The following is a 21,216-nucleotide window of genomic DNA, read 5'->3' as shown; positions in this document are numbered from 1 at the left end:
GCCTTACTGTTTATTTGAGTCTAGTCATCTCGATGGCAAGAATGTCCTGTCTTTGTTGAACAATTTTTGCATTGTACGTCACTGCATACACTATAACTTCTTTCGCTGTATATAACCGCTTCCATTGTACATACGCATTGTTCGCCATTGTCCATTTTATGTGTGCACATAAGCTGTGTATGTTATATCCGGAAATAAAATTCCCTTAAATCCACTTGATCTCCAGTAAATATATATTTTGCTTCCGCTGCTTGGGACGGCTTTAAGCTCTCCCATAGTAGAGTACCAAGTACTCTAAATCATTAGCCACTTTTTCTAAACACACTTTCTTTCTATGGTACTGAGACCGCTGTGGGTAGGAGGGGTGGAGTTCGCATTTATTCTTAGGTCGCAATCGACCACACCAACAGTGAGGATGCAGCAAACGAGGATTTCTTTTTCTTGTGTGCAGCATGTTTTCAACATTAGCGCAGCTTTTATAGCGTCTCCACGTGGTCAGTGGAATTGACGCTGGCTAGCCTCTGCCACGATGTTTCATTCAGCGAGGTCGGCGTGGAAGGAAAATGTTCACTGCAGTCGGGTCCCCCGAAGTCGTAGCCTTGGATGAAGTAAACCAGCAGGTAGGCAAGTCCCGACCCCGTGGTCAGCCCAACGCTGTACGATAACGTCATTATGTTCCCTAGAGAAAGAAAGAGAGAAAGAGAGAGACAGAAAACGTTCAAGTACGGACTGTTATACCACACGAATTCATTCATTATATTACGCAATCAGGGAATTCTATAATCATGCGACCAGAAACAGGTGTGCCCCACCCCACCTCATTTCTGTACGGATGCAGGATTTCTTGTTCGGAGCTGTGTAAGGCTAGAGTTCCGTGCATCGTTCGACCCCATCAACGCTAGCTAGGTTTCTTAAACACACCATGGTGACATCCGCATCCAGTCGTGTTATGTTCTAGTGCTGCTGGAGGAACTTTGCTGTATATGCACATTTCGGTTCTTGTACACGCTATGTTTGGCCCTCTGACAGCTAAAGAGCATTTGGTGCCCTAATTATGCACCGAAAACCCACTTACATCATGTCCATGAAAGAATCACTCAGACATGTCTCGCCCTAAGCACTTACAGCTCTCTCTACACCAAAAGGCGAGCAGCCTCTAGTATCCACTCATACAATGCACAGGAGCTTTACAGTCGGCGGCATGCACATCCCGCACTCTTTCCTCGAATAGCGCAAGCCGTAGGCTATGCACATCCGGAGCGCATCAGTCGACAACGTTTGTTCACGACCACGCGAGGATACGCACCGCCAGGACTCTCATGGATCAGAAACGCCATCGACAATAGGACCACCTCCACTAAGCTAGACGAGCAGCATGCGCAAGACGCCGAACGCAAGTTCTTCTTGCGTTTCGTGGTGATCGTATTGCGTGCCGTAACGTCGGTCGTTTCTCGCGACACCACGAGGCGAGCCGTTGAGACGCGTTGGCGGTAATGGGGGCACGGGTTTGCGTTTCCACAGTTTCGATGGCATATACGTCCACTTTCACACCGTATACCGGAGGCATACATTTTTTTTTTTTACAAATTATTCGGAGAGAACATCGTGGCTTTTAAAATGTGGTTTCTGGTTAAGGCGTACTGTGTGCTTTTGGACAACACTTCTTCGGGCTACTTATTACCTGAGGTTCCCAAAACTTCGTGGCATCACGACCATAAACAAAGAACTTGCTTTTAGTTAGGCTCGCCGTTAGTTGCAAGTTCTAGCTGACATTTGAGCATTAGCGTACGATCTTACGTGATGCCACAAAATAAGCCCGAGCAGACACATTACCGTAAAGTTGAGTGCGTTTAAGATTTCTATTATATTTGCTGGTATTTAACGTCCCAATACTACCATGCTATTATCATAGATACCATAGTGAATGGTTCTGAGAAATATAACCCACCTGGAATTTTTTAACGTGCCCTACACTCAAACAAAATATCGAGTAAATAAAGTTACACAATCTCCCGCTAAAGGGAATCATATGTAGATGCGAAGCAGCGGGCGCTAACACTTACACTGGCGGCGACGTTGACGAAGGCACTCACCGCGGTGTTTCCAAGGAGGATTGTGCATTGGTTGCGTTTACTCGCAGAGCCATGACACAATACCCCGTTACCATCAATGGACAAAATATTCCATACCAGAAAAACCATCGCTTCCTGGGTGTGATTATTGACAGGGACCTTTCGTGGAGTGCCCACTGCAATTACCTGAAGAGAAGGCTAACTTCCATCGTCCATATAATGCGGTTCCTCTGCGGAAAATCTTGGGGCACATCGATAAGGTCAATGATGCAGCTATACAGGGCACTGTTTCTGGGATTTTTGCGCTACAGCTTGCCGTTACTGGCAAGTACGTGCAAGACGAACATCCGCACTCTCGAAAGTCTGCAAGGACAAGCACTACGCGTGTGCTTAGGATTGCCGCGATGCACCTCAACCTAAGGGGCAATTATGATCGCAAGAGAGCATCCAATTCGAACATACATCACCACTGACAGTTTGAGAGCCCACATAAAACACCTCTGCCGAGTTCCTGGTCACCATGTTGCAGCGTTGCCACTTCAAAGACCACACGCGATGTTTTCAAAGATTATTTCTGCCCATAGAGAATGCCTTCCTTTTGGCTTCACTCCAGCAGAAAGACCAGCGTCACCCCCGTGGTGCCTACAACCACAGGTGTGCCTCACTATTCCGGGAATAACGAACAAGAGCCATCATTCAACAGTGGTCCTACGACAGGTGACATTGTCGCTACTCAACGAAAAATACGGCCAGAGGACCCACATTTACACCGATGGATCGGTCTCGGCTGACAGCTCCACAGGTGCTGTTGTCATCCCGGCGTACCAGGTCACTATAAAGCTCAAACTGTCGCATAGGACAACATCCACAGCAGCGAAGCTTGCCGCCTTACTTGCTGCTATACTTTATATTGCGAAAGCCCGACCTCAAAAATGGGCTGTGTTCTGCGACTCCAAGGCATCCCTTAAGAGCTTGCAATCAGCTTTACGACAGAGGGAGCATCAACAACTAGTGAATGAAATAAGAGAACTGATTCACGAAGTTTTATCAAAAGGACATGACTTGGTGTTCCAGTGGTTACCGGGACATTGTGGTATTGTCGGTAATGACCTTGCTGATAATGCTGCCCGATCCGCCCACGCGGACGCCCAGACAACCCCAATTCCATTGTCGAGAACCGACGCTGCAAGGGGCCTTCACTCGTTCGCTAACACCATGTCGAAAACTTGGCTGAGTGACCCCAGTGTCAGGAACCGCCGCCTACACAAATTGGACCCATCGAGAAAGCTTAAAGTTCTATGGGACCTCTCCCACCAGGATGCAACTTTACTGTGCCGCCTGTTTAGGAGTAGCTTTTACAAAGGCGTACTCCTTTCGCATAGGAATGGCGGATAGCTCCCGATGTGAATCGTGCGACACTGACGAGACAATAGAACATCTACTGTGTTCATGGGAACGTTTTGCGAGCGAACGCAACTTGCTACGTGAAACGTTAGAGACACTAGACAGTAGACCTTTTTCCGAAGAGAAGATACTTGGCTCATGGCTCTACGCGTCGCTGGCCAGCAAAACAACGCGGGCATTGCTAAGTTTTCTAAAGACGACCGTACTACGCGACCGCTTATAAGCGTGCAATGGACAAGGTCACATCTATACACACGTTGCCCTTCACTTCTCTCTCTCTTCTCCTTTAATCCCCTCACCCCTTCCCCCAGTGCAGGGTAGCAAACCGGACGTGCGTCTGGTTGACCTCCCTGCCTTTCATTTCTTCTTTTCCTCCTCCTCCTCCTCCTCCTCCTCCCAAGGAGGATTTAAAAAAAATGCTGGAGTGGAAATAATTGCGCAGAAGTGAAGCCGTTCCTCGGGCAAGATGGCGGCTGTGGCGGCCTCTTACTAGGGGCATGATAAGGTATCACCGTTCAGCGATTAAAAACGAAGCGTTTACCTCGAACGCTTAACGAGTTTAATGTGGGAACTTTTTTCGGGTCACATAGTGCTCCAAGTGCGTCTTACAGTTACTAGTTTTCCTTAGTGAGCCTCTAATTGGAGGCAAAGTTCTTTGAAGATTCAGTCATCCATACTCGTTTCTGTGTGTTATTTCGTCGGGAACAACTATCTTTTAATATAGAACTAACGTAGCATTTACGTAACATATCAAAGCCACTTGATCTTTAAGTGGGCACTATCAGAAAAGAGCACGTTTCCGCCATCTTGGCAGTGGCAAAATCTGGCTTCACTTCTGCTGGCAAGGCATTGCGGGAGCTTCCACTCCAGCAATTTTTCTTTAATCCTCCTTGGGTGTTTCGCAGGAGAGAAACCTGAGGAGGTGCGAAGCACGCAGTGATGGACCAGTGTTTCTTACTGAAACGTGTCAATCGCTGCTAACGGGCAATGAGAGACAGAAGACTACGGCTGGACACAGAGATCCGCAGTCCGCTTTTAGGTAACGCACATGCTGAGTATTTTTTTTCGTTCAACAACACACAGAAAAAACCTTCCCCCGGTACTACTGTGTAGGCCGAAATCCAGTATATATATATATATATATATATATATATATATATATATATATATATATATATATATATATATATATATATATATATATATATATATATAAGGGGGGCCAGTGAACGGTTGTGCAGCGCGAGCAGTCAAATGTTTCAATTAAGGAACTCGCAAGCAGACGCTGCCTGCGTCGGCGTTGCGACATGGTTGCGAAACGAAAGGGGGAGCATAGGAAGGAGGAGGAGGAGGAGGGGGGCTTGCATACTTGCCGAAAGGAGGGGTGTCCATAGAGGAGAGAGATGGGGAGAAGTGAGCGTAGGCTAGCAGACGCTGCCGACGTCGGCGCTGCGAGGCGAGAGAGGAGGAGCGTAGGAGAAGAGAGAAGGGTAAGGGACGCGCATGTGCAGTAAAGGTGGTCACACCGCACAACGGATTGAGCTCGACTAATGCCACCGAAGCTCCGCCGCGGTGGTGTAGTGGCTAAGGTACTCGGCTGCTGACACGCAGGTCGCGGGATCGAGTCCCGGCTGCGGCGGCTGCATTTCCGATGGAGGCGGAAATGTTGTAGGCCCGTGTGCTTAGATTTGGGTGCACGTTAAAGAACCCCAGGAGGTCGAAATTCCCGGAGCCCTCCTCTACGGCGTCTCTCATAATCATATGGTGGTTTTGGGACGTTAAACCCCACATATCAATCATTAATGCCACCGAGAAAAATATTTTCAGGTCTGTTCACTGCCACCGTGACGTCACCCGCATTGACCAAGCATGCGCGTGTGCAGGAGGCTGTGAATCCTTTGCCACCATAGTCTCCCGTTAAAAGATAAAGCGTTCGCGGCAACATTTAGATGCTTAATAGCTTTATTATGCCTTTGACTAAAAAAAGTGCTGGTTTAAGCAAATTATTACGCTTGAGAGCGTTTGGAGATCTATCTACGAACAATTTCTTCCACGAAAAAGTGAAAAAAAAGGTTCTGGCCCCCTTCGCACTGGTGCGTAGTCGCTCACAACACTTGAGCCCGAGAAAAATGTTAGCCTGTGTTTAAATTAAACCACGTAGCTCCCGGGGGCACTTCTACTGCACTGCCGGTACTTGGATTGGTATATTCGATATTGGTTCCTAAATATTCTAGTTTGAAGTAGAGCTCACACGCCTGAGAATTGTTTAGCAAAGCACTTCACCGTAAGTGTCTCCAGGCATCTGAATTTCAAGGAAACTTGCTGGTAGAATGTGCTGGCGAGATTGGCGCGAAATTATGATACCGCAATATAAAGTGGTTTGAACACCGGCCGAAAAATACTACGCACAAAACCGATGTACTAGACGATGCAACGGCATTCCTTCCTTTTTTTTCTGAACCAAGTAAATGTAGGTAATGCAAGAAGTCCGCGGTGGTAATCGTTAATAGCAAAGTGTTTACCAACGCTGAAAAAAAAAAAACGCCTGTTCTAGAAATGTACAACCACGCGCGTTTGCTATATTAATGACAGGTTTTACACTAACAAGCCAGAAGCACACATAACGTGCACCTTTATTTTAATGCAAGAACGGAATATGGTGGTGCCTTTGGGACGACTTGGAAAAATGTACTACGGGCACACATATACCTTTGAGTCACGAAGAAAACGGATGTCGACTTTAGCTCGACGAACGACACGCTCCCATTTTGTTATTCGGATGATGATGATGAAAAACATTTATTTTAAAAGAGAGAGGTACTGGGCCAAAGCATGACCCCGCTACATGGTCGGCGTCCTTAGTCCGGGACACCGCATGACGAGGCCCCTACTCGCGCCCGTCTTACCAGAGCCCGTTGAGACTCTAGTGATGAGCAGTTGAGGAGGGCAGTCTCCCATGCCTCTCGGGTAGGGGAAGGGGGTAGGTGGGGATTTTTCGGACATGCCCATACCATGTGGAAGACATCACACGTCTCCCCACAGTGTGGGCACCGTCCATATGTGTTCGCATCGAAATGTTTTAGGATTGCATGACAGAGTAGAGTACCTGTCTGCAGGCGCCTTAGAGTTCGCTCTTCCGCCTTACTCAGCCCCTTTGCAGGAGCCGGGTAAAGGCTAAAGGCGGTGAGTGTAGCGATAATAGGTCAGAATTTCTTTGAACCGCAGCAGTGGTGTATTGGCCTCCGAGTCATAAGAGCCAAGGTGACGAGCCCGGTGGGTAAGCGCTCGGGCGGCCGCGTCAGCGGCCTCATTACCTCGTAAGCCCTGATGGCCAGGAGCCCATACGATGCGTTTCGGGGCTGGATTCGGTTGCCCTTAGGACACGAGAACACTCGCCACTTCAGTCCACTTTCCGCGACGATTCGCCACCGTTCGGATTTGCAGCCGGCGCATTGCGAACATCCAGTGCACAAAGCGCATCACATATCCACGCTCCACACGGACACAGAAAAAACACCGTATTCTCGAGCCACCAACAACCAGACCAGCACGCCACGTAAACATTCGTCAGGCTTGGCAATGCATGTCTGTCGAGCGGCGAGAATTGGCACGTCTGTGCAGCGAAACACGGCGGTCTAAATGGAGTGACGCCATAGCCCCCGGCAGAAACAGTGAGTAGGCCATTGGCTCCACCATAAGACGATTCGCATCTAAAAGGGCGTCTTTTTGTCCCACAACAACATTCGTCATCTACGTATCTTACGTTCCTTTCTTCGCGCTATCAGCGCGCGCCCAGGTCTTTCAGGTCTCATGACATAGCTTTCCTGATAAGAAAGAGGCCAAAGACAAGTTCTTTAAGAGAGGAAGCGCTATAGCTAGCCGGATGACCATTGTTGACGTAGGACAGAATTATACCGTTCTTAGTCAATCTTTTTTATAGTGTATGTCCCTACATACCATAGGCGTGAAATTGAACCCGAACAGGGGCAAGCCTTCGCGATGGTATAGAGCGCGCACTGTACTACATATCACCACCACGGATTTGATTGATATGTGGGGTTTAACGTCCCAAAACCACTATATGATTATGAGAGACGCCGTAGTGGAGGGCTCCGGAAATTTAGACCACCTGGGGTTCTTTAACGTGCACCCAAATCTGAGCACACGGGCCTACAACATTTCCGCCTCCATCGGAAATGCAGCCGCCACAGCCGGGATTCGAACCCGCGCCCTGCGGGTCAGCAGCCGAGTACCTTAGCCACTAGACCACCGCGGCGGGGCATATCACCACGGACAGGCACACACATACATGCTGTGAGCTGCCGAACAGAATGCGCGCGAATTTCAGTGGTGATAACCGGATGGCACGCACTAAACTGTCGTGAAGACTTGCCGCTGTTCAGCTTGGATATGACGCTGATAGTACATCGGCCTCAAGTATTTTTGCCTTCATCGAAATTGTGGCCAGCGCGACCTGAGAGTCAGCATTCAGGAACAACAAGACCACCATTGCAGGTACCTTCCAGATCACAAAAGAAAAAAAAATAAATGTAACATTCTACCGACATGCTGTCATATGAGGCCCAGTGCTTCGGCCTATTATTTGAAATTCACACTAGTGATGTGGCGAAAATTCAAGCCGTGCCTTTACATGCTGGCGGACGCCTCCTCCACACCACTGTTACTGAAGCTGATGATAAATGGGAATCGAGCAATGTTTTTTCACGGTACTGCGATGACGTTGCGAATCAAAACTAAGGTTAATAAATCATGCTTGCCTTTGCTAGTCATGAATCGCCAACTGACCAACGCCCGAACTTTTTTAGTTCACCAAAATCAGTTTTATGGTAACATTTCTTGGCCATCGAAAGATGGCGCGGAATCGCTCTTATAATGCCAGCACCAGTTGCTTGTCCTACGTTATTGATTCATTTTGGCATGCTCACAATATTCATATCTATAAAAAAACACATCTTAAACTTTAATGTCTGAAATTGACTTTAATGAATAAAACACTGAGATGTACACTAACCTTTGCTACGCAAAAAGTTTTGATCTTTTAGTTTTTGTGTCTGTTTATGTACATCCTCTCCTGCTTCAATTCTACTGTCTGCAGTGTTGTACAAAAACAATGACTCCATAATAAATAATTCGCCCCAGTACACTTCAGCTGTTTCCTACCTTCACTTTTCGTGTGACATTGATCAAATGAAACGAATTAACAATAATAAAAATCGGATTTCTCCATTGTCAATATCATCGCACCTTTTCACCATCATATGTTCACATCATATCGTGGTACACTCCAAGTGTGTCATCACCGACTTATCAAAACGCAGTATTCAGGTATTGCTCACTTGTCGACGCAATAAGTGTTAAGATCAAATCTTATTCTTTTTTATTTTAGATGTTAGCAGATGTCTCAAGAGGCACACTGGTTTTAGTAAGAGCATGCTGGTGTGTTCTTGCCGGTTGTTTTCAATAAATACATGTCATATAACATAGTTTGTCATAATACATGTCATATAACAATAAATACATGGCTGTATAACATAGTTTCAGTTGATAATAGTGGCTTTCCAGTGTTTATTAACTTTCTAGTGCCTGTGCATTCTCTTCTTTAACATTGTTCGTCAGTGCCCGCTCCCCTCTGCAATGCTGTAAAGCCCTGAGGGTACAATAAATAAATAAATAAATAAATAAATAAATAAATAAATAAATAAATAAATAAATTCAAACTTATAAAAAAAAAAGACTTGCGATGGTAAGTAAAGAGAGATCAGTTGTAAGATAAGTCTTAATTATCTCCGTTGTAGGTTGGGCGTCTTGCCTGTCGCTACTCGTTTTCATCGATGTAGTTATATCGTCAAACTCGTGCACCTAAAACCTCGCCGCAAAATGGAGAGTAAAATTGCAGCGGCGCACCTGTGAGTTCTTTCTGGTCGTCGGGCACCCTGCCAGGCGCCAGTATCATGGGCAGTGATCCGAGCAGGCCGTTGGTGACGCCCAGCACCACCGACAGGGCCATGGCCCAGAGGTCGGAGCTTGTCGAGCTGTCCCATCGCGGCAACGCGCACAACGCCAGAAGCGGCACCAGCACGATGCGGCTGCAAGAGAGCCACACCAGCTGCGAGCGAGACCAGTCGTAGCGCACAGACGCCAGCACCTGCAATTGGAACAGCGCCCCGTCAGAGTATGCGTGGTTCACGCGTAAGCTTGCCTTTGCATATTTAATCGTGAACTGCAACAGCATCTAGCTTCACCTAAAAAATCCTACAAGTGAATGGTAGGTAAACCTCTCAAGTATTCTAGTAAAAAAGTGCCGCCATATCCACGAAGTGAATGATGATGAGTGGGCGAAGTTCCGGAGGTAAACCTGGTAAACCATCAATCCTTCGTACATTTTGCCCACTTGATTTTATTGCAACACACCACCTAGCGTACATCGCTGAACTAAATCTTACGATTGCCTACCACCAATGACACGCGCCATATGTGACACCATTCCTATATTATAACATCTCGCATCTTTCATCATCAGTTACAAGTACCGCCATCTAGTTTATAACATCTTTCATCTTTTCATCATCAGCTACAAGTACCGCGATCTAATGAACACTTCAAGAACGAGAGGTGGCTACCTACAGGGGACGGTACCGCCATCTAGTGAACACTGCAAGAACTCAACAAGAGGTGGCTACATACAGGGGACGCACAGCCCACGCCTTAAGGAGCTTCGCCCCTAAAAACATTGTTTACTAGTTGGTCCACTTGCTTCACGAAATTACTAGATGCCATCCACTCGATAAGGACAGGTCTTTCGCCATCATTGTCGTGGTGATTTACGTCTTGCGATCCCAGTAAAGTAATCTTGTCGAGGCCTGCTAGCTAGATCCCTGCAAACGGTACCTAAGGGATTGATTGATACGTGGGGTTTAACGTCCCAAAACCACTATATGATCATGAGAGACGCCGTAGTCGAGGGCTCCGGAAATTTCGACCACCTGGGGTTCTTTAACGTGCACTTAAATCTGAGTACACGGGCCTACAACATTTCCGCCTCCATCGGAAATGCAGCCGCCGCCGCCGGGATTCGGTCCCACGACCTGCGGATCAGCAGCCGAGTGCCTAAGGCACTAGACCACCGTGGCGGTGCACGGTACCTAAGGGAAAGACAAGTTGATCCAGCAGTAGTCGTTATCTCGGACTTGGTGGTGTCACGTTCACGCAGAAATGTTGTGCCAGATTCATGATCATGCATCTTTTCCAACTGGCTATAATGACGGAGTTGTTTTTGGTTTATGTACTTCTGGTATCGGAGAAGGCTTTGATTGCTAGCAATTTATTGCGCTTCTTCTTTGAACGTAAACATTCAATCAATCAATCAATCAATGAAACTTTATTTTTTCATGAATAGATATATGTAATTACAGGGATTACTTGGACCGATAGCCTAAAGTGGCTAGTGGACGGTCCAATACAATGTGCAATATAAAAAAGTGTACAGGTCAGCTCTGAGGTAACATCAAAAAAACAAAAAAAAAACAAAAAAACAATCATATAATACAGATAACAGTAATAAATTTTTTCCTGCAGAAAAAAAATACAATGAAAATTGAATCAAACACGCACATGCTTACATGTCTTGACTCCACAGAAAAAATGATTTACATGCCATGCTGAAATTACGAGCCCTTTTAATCTCTAGGGGAACCGTGTTCCATATTTTTGTTCCATTAAACTGTATCAGTCTTTCTCCGTAAACATTAAAACATTTGGGCAGATTGAAATTACCATTCGAAGCATGTCGCGTATTTCGTCTAGGAATCGAAAAAAGATCAGCAGGCAAAGGTGAATTACTATTAATTGTGTTATTTACTAAAACGGCAATTTTGTAGTCACGCAACATCGGAACCGAGAGAATGCGTTGTGATTGGAAAATATTCCTTACTGATTCACCTTGGCTTATGATTTTCAGTGTACGCTTTTGAAGTCGTTCAAGAGTTTTTAGATAACTGTTATACGTCACACCCCACGATTCCAGACAGTAACCTATGTGACAATGACACAATGAAAAGTAGAGTGTGCGAAGTATAGTTTGCGGAAAATATTGGCGAGCTTTTATTAAAGAATAGCAGCCATAGGCTACTTTTGCGCACACACTCTGTACTTGCTCATGCCAGTGTAAATGTTCATCAAAAGTGACACCTAAATATTTAAAACAAGGAACTTGTTGAATAGGAGCGTTGTTTATTGTTAGGTTAAAAGATTCAGCGTCAATATGTTTCCTACGAGAGTGAAACACCATGTACTTTGTTTTAGTACACTTAACAGCCAGCTGATTCCTGGCAAACCATTCCGAAATGTTCGATAAATCGATCATCGCGTCATTTTGTAAATCTGCTAAGGAGTGTCCTGTGAAAACTAAAACAGTGTCGTCTGCGTACATCAGTGCCCTTGACCTCTGTAGGGATCGCGGGACATCATTAATATAAAGAGAGAACAATATAGGGCCCAAAACTGAACCCTGTGGCACCCCGCATTTAATATAACCGTAAGATGACTTGATGTCACCAATGACTACCTTTTGTTTGCGGGCCGATAAATAACTAGAAAAAAAAATCAAGCGAGTTACCTTTTATCCCATAGGAATGCATTTTTTCCAGTAAAATAGAATGACTAATAGCATCAAATGCCTTTCGTATGTCTAAAAATACTGCTATTGCTATGTTGTTTTCATGTAGCGCGGAATTAATATATTGCGTAAGCATCGAAACAGCAGTTGAAGTGGACCTGTTTGCAACAAAACGTGTTGCTGGGGACAAAGTATATTCTGTTCACCCAGGAAGCGCCTTAATTGCGACGAAATTAGTTTTTCAAGCGTAGCGTTAATACTACTCAGGACAGATATTGGTCTGTAGCTGTCCGGAAGATTCCGATCACCAGATTTGTACACTGGTATTACTTTGGCAGTCTTAAATATACTAGGATATGTTTTAGAGGAAAATGCATGATTAAATATATGGCATAAGGGACCACACAAAACATCAATATTCTCCTTTAAAATCCTTGATGATATGGCGTCATGACCAGCTGCCTTGTTCCCTGGTAACTTATTGACGTTCCCTGGTAACATTGACGAGTTGTATGTACACATTCTTGTACAACTCTTTTTACGTGGCTAAAACTTGTAGAGCAACTGTCTTTCAGCCGGCTCAGGGTGTCCAGCCGCTCAAGCGATCTCCCGGGTTGTCAAGGATGTGGCTCACAGGTCACACCTTGGACTCCCGTTTCTGGTCACCGACTGTAAACTGGCCTGACCCATCACGGCCCACAACATTTTCACCTGAGCGTCTGTTGCCCACACTGCAGTTTTTATTAATCCAGGGCAGCAAACCGGATATTTTTTATTCTGATTTACATCCCCGGCTTGGATATGTCTTTCGCAATGTTCTCCGTGCAGTCATTCTCCTTTCGAATTGAAAGCACATCGAACGCGACTGTCCTCGCCACAATACTCAGAGAACATCTCTAGCAGCCTCTCTAGCTCGGATAAATCAAAGACCGATTACAGCCGACTCTATTCGAGAATGCCGACCTGAGAGGTCATCGCTGGTGAAGGCAACGAAGGTGGCGCTCAAATTTTTGTAGGCAACAGACTTGCACCAGTGATTTTAAACATTACGTGTTATGATGACTGTGAAGTGTGACTGTGTGCGTGCTCTCATTTCTCTCTTTTCTTCTCAATCTTCAAAACTCACTGCCCCACCCTTTCCTCCAGTGTACGGTAGCTTTCCTTGTCGTTTCTCCCTTCACACTTTCTTATTTTCAACGCATCACATACAAACTGGTTTGGGAGACACAAAGCAAAACGCTAAACATTCCACGACTAGTTTACATCACTTTTGCAGCTGTCACTGACAAGCTACGGATGCAAATGCAGCCTCAGCGATACATGATTTTTTTTTTCAGATGGGAGCACAAGCGACAAGCACTGCCCTTGTTTTGACACAAGAAAGAAAAATTATACAAATGAAAACAATAAAATAACTCGTAGGAATCTGCTCGCCCCCTAAAGCATTGTGCATCTAACATGGTTTTGTACTGTCCCAAGGATTGAAATCCATAAAAAAGGCAAAGAGGCGCAGATGGAAGCTTGCAATAAGATATTAAAAAACAAAGGGCGGCTTCTGTAGCCGACGTTTCGACAAGTAGACGTCTTTTTCTAGACTGATGAAGCGATTTCTAAGTCGTTATGCGTCTATGCTTCGTGCCATCCCCTCCATTCCAAACAAAGGAAGAAAAGAGGGCAACAGCTGAAAGAGAAGGGAAAAGAGAGAGAAGGCACTGTAAGGTTTTTGTGCCTCACGTGCCTTTTGGATTGGTTAGTTTTTCCACCAGGTGAAGATGATAATAATATTACATGGTGTTTTACGCCTCCATACTCTCAAACCGCTATCGAGAGACGCCGTAGTAGAGGGCTACGGAAATTTAAATCATCTGGTGTTTTCGAACGTATGCTGACATTGCACAGCGCACTGGCCTCAATGATTTCGCCCCCCCCCCCTCCCGAAATGTGACCGCCCCGGCCGGGAACGAACCCGCTAGCTTAGGGTTAGCAACCGAGTACGATAACCGCTGTTTCACCGTTGCCAACCAATCTGGATTGGTGATGACATCGACAGAAATTGTTGGCAGCCTTGCAAAACCATTGTCCTTTGGGACATTTGCAAATGACAGTACATTTCGGGAGAGATTGCTCAGTGGTGCATTAGGATGAAACGTTTTTAACGCAGGATTCAGGCCCGTGAGGAGCGTTTCAGCATCTTTTCGAATGAACCTTCGATAGTTGTAAGACACAGAACCGCCTTGGAGATTAGCAGATGTTAAGAACCTGCAGGTTCAGCGTCACGTTGGTGCATTCGGTTCACAGCATTTAGTCTCGACGAGTGAAGACCATCGGTTTGAAGCACTCGAGCACGACTTAAGAGAATCGACTTAGCACGTACGTGAATGGGTCCACCAAAGGGGACGCCAAACGGCTGCTTTTTTTGTGCAACCTGCGCAGAAAACGACGTGGCCCCTGCAGGTCCGCATTTTCTCGTACCATCTCCTTCCAACACGTCTTCTACATCACTTCTTTTATTCCACATTTTCTTCTGTGGGTTCGTTACTGCGTGTTTTATGTGGACATGCTTTGTGAGCCACTGGCTGAATCGAACTGAAGAGCATTGCCACCGAGCGACGAGATATGAGCGATCGATGCAGAGTAGGGTTCGCAGGAACGTGGGCGTTGCCCTGTGGGGATTAGTGGCAGATGAGGAGATTGGCGGGCCGGACGAAAAGCGTTGTCGAAATTCGGATTACGTGGGGCGAAGATGAAAGCAGAAAAGAAGCTTAGTGGATGATGAGATGAGAGTGCGTCCGTCCGGTGATTGGGGGTCTTTAGTTGTCGGCTTGGTTTCCTTCGAAGAGGAGGGACGCAAAGCCCACCGACAACCGTGCCGAGGCAAGCCAGCGCGAAGAGATATCGACGAGAACAATACATGCTCGGTCAGATTAGTGAAGAAAAGCGTCTCCCGTCTTTGTCTCCTTTCCGATTCCGGTGCACATTTAAGAGGGAGAGTGAGCGCGCAAGTAAAAAAACGTTGTAGAACTACAGCCACGTATCGTAAGAGTCGGCCTACAGCTATACAGGGGCCACATATCATTTTTTTTTACATTATGTCTGTTTATTTTTGCACTGCACTGGTCGAAGTCCGCACCTGAGCACCCGTTATTACGAAACTACAAGCATACACAAAATGGCGTAGTTCTTGATGCTACTATATCATCCACGAACCAATCTTGGAGGTTATTAGTTCGGTGCGCAGTGGAGATGCTAGAGTAATGGAGGGGATCAAGGAAAATTAGTTATTAGTTCACCGTGCACCTGTCCACCTTGCTCACCTTATTATTCATTATCGATTCTTCTATAAACAGCATCCAGCTCATGGCGTAGCTCTTCTAAAATGTGGAGTAATGCACGATGCTGATCTTGTTATTCATGCAAGATAAATAGAAAACAAACTTTAGGAGACACTTATGCCTCATATAGATGTCTTCAGTCAGGCTAGCACCTAGAATTTGGTGAGCCTTCAGTTCGCGTGGGTAGAAATTCGGTCAGCTTGTTGTCGTCGACTTTCATAGCTCCGGGACCAGCAAGCACACCGTCGTCCACTTCCAATGTTCACGGAGCAATCAAACACACGCCCTGCACTCTTAGAGAAAAAAAAAAGCGTCCTTTGACTCATTTTTTTTTTAGAGTCCCGACTTGCCATGCATGTGGTTTTCTTTAAAAAGACATACGCTATTTCAGATATCATAATGCTATTTTCCGCCGAGTCAAGCCAGGACTCTCAAAGAGGAATTGAAGATCTTGCCCCCCTCTTTTTTTTTTCTTTTGTTTATGCTTAGAGTGTACTCGTGCCACACCCAGAGGAGCAACTGATTATGTATAATAAAGGCGTCGTGAAAAGAAAACTAATCTCTGCGATTGCAATTTTTGCTGATTCATTAATCATCGGGCATGCCTCTCGGCACATTATTCTGTCTACAACGTACATCACCATTAGAACAAAAGTCAGTTAAACAAACTATTCAGCTTTATAAACTCTATAAATGCCCCACCAAAGTACCATTGCATTCAATACTAATGCATGTAAGTTTGACGAAAGTAGTGCAGAGCGCATTCCAGGTCTGCGAACATGTTTTGCGACTCCATACAATGTCTGCCAATTTAAAATCATAAATTCTCTGAAAGACTCACTGTAAACTAGTTTACACCCTTAAAAGTGCTTCGGTGGGTCTTAACTTACACCCTACAATAATGGTGTTTCGACGAACCGAAACACCCAATGTCTTGGGTGTCTCAAAACACCCTTATCGTAGGATGTTAGTCATAGGCACGGAAAGCACTCTTAACGCTTTAAGCTGGTTCATAGTGTGGGTATACAGACAGCGCTTTGCGTTTTAAGGAGCATATGACCTGAGACTTCCGCGTTCAGTCATGCGCCACTCTGACTACAGATAAAATTGCAGTGAGCTTCCATCGTCGGGAAGAAGTGGAAGAGGAGGGAGATGTAACCATCCGTAAAAGAAGCACCAAGAGCCGCAGCTGAAGAAGTACTGGCGTACATGGAAAAAGTGAAGACCATCGCTACACAGAAGAGTGTTGTGCCGGAGAAGGACTTATGAGAACTTGAACACAATGACCCCCCCCCCCCCCCCCGCAGTTCTAAGTGCACAAGTGCCAGCAAAAGGTTACTACGTTCTTCAAAGCATACTGATTGATCAGAAGGTCACATTCAAATAAGCAGTATTGGGAGTAAAATGGTTCAAATTTCATTTCGAGAATGGGTGATTTGTTTAGCTCCCGATAACAAGTTGCAACATAGCTACTTCGATTCAGCTAGCTTTCAATTTAGCAAAACTTTTCTTGGGGTTTCCTGGCGTTCGTTCAACTTCACGGTATCTTGCAAAGTCACTTAGTGTATCTTTTTAAAAGCTAGTTTAGCTTCCTACTGCAGCCCTCATGACGTCATGACACAATATGAGGTTCTCGTCACGTGATCACACGCAATATCGTATCGCTTCCCATGCCGCGCTTTTTCGTGGCTCCAGTGGTCATGCACAAGTGGCTATTTCGTAAGTTTCGGTGGCTGACGTGATCACAATTGGCCATACAGGAATGCAACGTCACCCGAATTGATCATGGAGTAACGCCATGCTAGTGTCAATGCTACTAGGAGCGCCATGAGAAAATGGGCAGTTTCATTTTTTTTTTTCAGAATGCAATGTTTCATTGATTGTGCTTCACGGGTTTTCAGAGCCCTGTCTTCATACAGGAGATCTGAAGGGGTGGAGTAAATTCGTCTTTGAAAACTGGTGTCCCTTCAGGCTATTATATCACTACGTGCAAATTACTTATGACTTACGCATTTATATAAGAGAACTTGCGGTACTAAAGTTGTCTATTATACATTTGTAGACAATGTGGAGCTATCGTGGAGGAGTTTAAGAATATCTTCTATTATTTTTTTTGCTTAAATAAGACCCCGATGAGAAGACAAACGTAAAAAAAAAGATACTCTTTTTTGCTCTTGTTTTACGCACGCCTGCTCCTAAAACAGTTCGTTACTATGTAGCACGCCTGGTGAGTACGTGATACAGGGAACTTGAACACTCTTATAAAGAACAGGGTACAACGAGGCGGCTACAACCTCTCTTATAAGCAAATTGCAATCACGTCCGCGCACACGTAACCTATCCCGCATACTAGATCATCATGAATCATCATCATACTACATAGATGACATCAATCAACAGCAATCCGTCGTGAACGCTTACAGTAACTAACCAGCTGAGTTGTGCGAACACTGATGTCGTTGCGCATGAGATTTGAGTACGCCAGCATTCGTGTTTTCACAGATATTTTTTTTGAACATTTAGAGTACAAAATAAATGCCAAAGAATAGGAGCCGCTATATTACCAGCCTTATTTACCTTTACACTCTGAAAGAGAAATTTACTTTCTTCACATGTCGAAGTAAATATCGAGGCCATCCGTAGCAACGTCTTCTAAATTGTTGCTGTGGCTAGAAAAAGCGACAAAATGGAGGCTGGAGGAAGGCAAGGCAAGCTCGGGATAGTGTCTAAGCCTCAGCTCAAAGGTACCTTCGGAAGTGGTGAAATAGTCCAATTCGAAGCGGAGCGCACAGAAAACAGCCTACACAAAGACCGAACAAATGAATGATAGCTTTAAAATGAAAGAAACAAGAAAAAAAAACTTGTCTTGAACATGCCAGCCTTTCGGCACTTTGTTGTCAGTTCATAGGGTACGCAAGATACTCTTAGAGCTTTGTGTGGCAAAACGAGTATAGTGACTGCGAATACCAAGCAGCTACGCGAGAGCGAAAAAAGTAATAAAAAAGAAAATCATGCGAGTGGGTGGGTAGAGAAGTCGTATTTCCAACACGTAATAACGAATAACGTCGGCCGCAATATCTTTTCCTTTGAAACAAAGAACGGTCACTTGCGAAGGTGATGCAAGCTAAAGCTCCATTGTGTGGCAACGTAATACCTAAAAACGTTGGGAACGATATGGGAGCATCCCATGAAAAACCGAGGCAGTAGGAAATAAATAGAAAAAGCTAGCAAGGACCCCCAGGAAGGCTTTGCGCAAGGCTGGATGGGTTTCCTGGAAGGGCTACGCCCACTAGATGGCCAGCGTGGAATGAAGCCCCACCGTTCGAGATTATTCTCAATTTCGACTACCGACGGTTTCACAATTTTATTACGGCGGAAAAAAGGGGCGGGATAACCGGCCGGTCTGTAGCTACTGCAAAGACAGCCTCATATTTCGACATCCGATAGCTTTCCAGACTTCAACGAGTGTCTCAGGAACTCTCCTTGCCTACGTTCTGCCTGTCGTCTGTTTACTTGCACCGTTTTATGAATTACTTTTTCGGAACCATTTTCTGTGGGTTAGCCATCCGCTCTCGTTCTTCAATTTTCATCCGCTCTCGTTCTTCAATTGGTGGCTACTATTTTCTTTTCTTTATTTTGTTTACTCGTTTCTGCTTAATCTCCTCACAAGTCCGCTCACATATTTTGTACCTTCAGCACATATTCTATTCTTACCTATAGCCTAGATATTGCTTTATTTTTCACTTCAACACGCCACCACATGTACGGCTCCTTATCAGTATCCATACTTCAAAGGCTTTCACCACACAGATTCGTTTCAACGTATGTTTTGCTTATTTCCCGCAAAACTTTTCTTCACTACGGCTTTCCGTCTTGAGCGACTAACCGGTAGCAATATCACCTGACTGAATTTTTGTCATCCACACAGCGTTTGATTTTAGATAGAGTAACAGCTTTTTTTTTCCTTTTGTTTCCTTCCCGCCTTAAGAATTTTGTGTCAGTGACCTTAGGACGCTAAACGAGTTTTTATCACTTCACCTCTTTATTACTTCCACTTCCATTCGTGCAATTTCCTTCTCTTTCGTCCCGTTTTCATTAGAAATGCCGTCATGTATTTTTTTCGAATTACTTTTTTCTGCTGAAGTGCATGCCCCACGATTCGTAGCTGAATTCTACTCGTTTACGTTTCTCCTGCCTTTGGACTGTTAGGACTTCAGAATCGCCCATTTCCACTGTTAAAAAAAAAAGCCGCGATGGTGGTCAAGTCATTGTTATGCTCAACTGCTGACCCAAAGCCTGCGGTGCCAGAACCTGTCGAACAAGATTCGAAGCAGCCTCCCAACACATCGCCGAACACTCATCGATGCCTCAACCTCAGAACTCATCTATCCTTCCTCTCCCTCCCTCCTTGAAATACGAAATTTTACAAAAAAGGTCGGAGAAGAGTACAAACTCGTTTTAGACAATATCTTCGCGGCAGGATTTACAAATGAAGGCAGTTCGAGACGTGCAACGCAGAGGAAACTGAATAAGATCAGGCGAAAAAATCGAGGCCAGGGGCAAACACGCTTTTCGGAACCCTAAACGTGGTTTCGGTTCGGGGGCTTCGTTTTTGTTTGCTCCTCGAGAAGAAAAGAAGCTTTGGAGACTTCCCCTTCCCCCCTCCTTTCTTTTTTTTTGACATCATTTTGGCACGAGCCATAGTTTCTTGCGCAGAACGCACAGTTTGCTTGTTGCCTGGGTTATCAGCAGAGACGTACATTGACGGTTCCCTTCATTTTCTTTTCCGATACACGCGCATGCCATATATATACATGAAGAGATAGAGAGAGAAAGAGAAAGGAGGCAACAACAGCGCCGGCTTCCCAACTGCTCCATTTCCTTCAAAACTTTGCGCTTCTCAGCGAAAACACACGCTGCAGATTATTTGCATTGTGAAGGAGCGTTATGCATTACGCTCCTTCAACACACCCGTGTTTCCCCTTTTTTGTTCTCTAGCTGCGCTAAAGAAATCTGTATCTCAGTTTTTTTTTCTCTTTTCTTCGTGCTTTTTTTTCGCAATACGAGACTAGAGTGGTTCTTCGCATTTTGTATCCTAGTTTTTGAGCCGTTTCATTTTCTGCTTGGCAGCTCGGGGCAGTAGTAAGTGCATGGGCGTCGCCCTAATTTGGTTTCGCTTCTTCCCGGACAAACGCGAGAAGAGCGAGACACCCGAACTTTCGAAGCCCTAGAAAGAAGAACGCGCGAGCGTTGCTGGTAAACGCGTGCAAAGACGAGCGCCACATGCTTTTCGGTGACGCGAAATAGGAACGCCTAATTCGCAGCTGCTTCTTTTGTGTCAGTCTCTTTCATCTGATATCCTCGAGAATTCTTTCTTTCTTTCTTTTTAGGGGCAAAACTCCTTATAGCGGCACCCGTTCGTCCCCCGTAGTATGTAACAAGTATAACATTTTGACCTCCAAGGTGGTGCCGGTGAGAGACTTCTTCTGTGCGTTGTTGAATAATAAAAATAGTGCTCAATGTACATGCCGATGGCCGCTAATGGGGAATGAGAGACAGGAGCATCCGGCTTTTAGTTAACGCGCAGGCTGCGATCACCATTAGCAGCCATTGGCATGTACATGGAGCACTATCTGACAAGAAAGGATTGCTACGTTATACTCGCTGGGTGTAACCTCCTTAGCTTTAGAAAGGTTTAACGAGTGTTGAGCCGCAGTGCCATGAATACAATGAACTTGTATATACCATGAATGAACTCGAGGCGGTTAAAAAT

At 45.3% G+C, this 21,216-nt stretch overlaps 1 protein-coding gene across 1 annotated transcript in view; it reads right to left on the bottom strand.

Annotated features, from left to right (window-relative positions):
* Positions 1–356: 356 nt before the first annotated feature.
* The window catches only part of Ent3 (equilibrative nucleoside transporter 3), a 152,950-nt gene continuing 132,090 nt past the window's right edge, over positions 357–21,216 (bottom strand). Inside the window, exons 10-11 of the mRNA XM_075868637.1 lie at positions 9,402–9,642; positions 357–679 (exon numbers count right to left, since the gene is read on the bottom strand). Coding sequence (XP_075724752.1) covers positions 477–679; positions 9,402–9,642 — 444 coding nt within the window. The 3' untranslated portion in view covers positions 357–476. The remainder of the gene's footprint in view (positions 680–9,401; positions 9,643–21,216) is intronic.

Source organism: Rhipicephalus microplus, chromosome 7 (genome assembly GCF_043290135.1).
Source record: "Rhipicephalus microplus isolate Deutch F79 chromosome 7, USDA_Rmic, whole genome shotgun sequence".
Classification (NCBI taxonomy): domain Eukaryota; kingdom Metazoa; phylum Arthropoda; class Arachnida; order Ixodida; family Ixodidae; genus Rhipicephalus; species Rhipicephalus microplus.
Note: the sequence above shows the minus strand (reverse complement) of the source record. Positions and strands in the feature narration are given on the sequence as shown.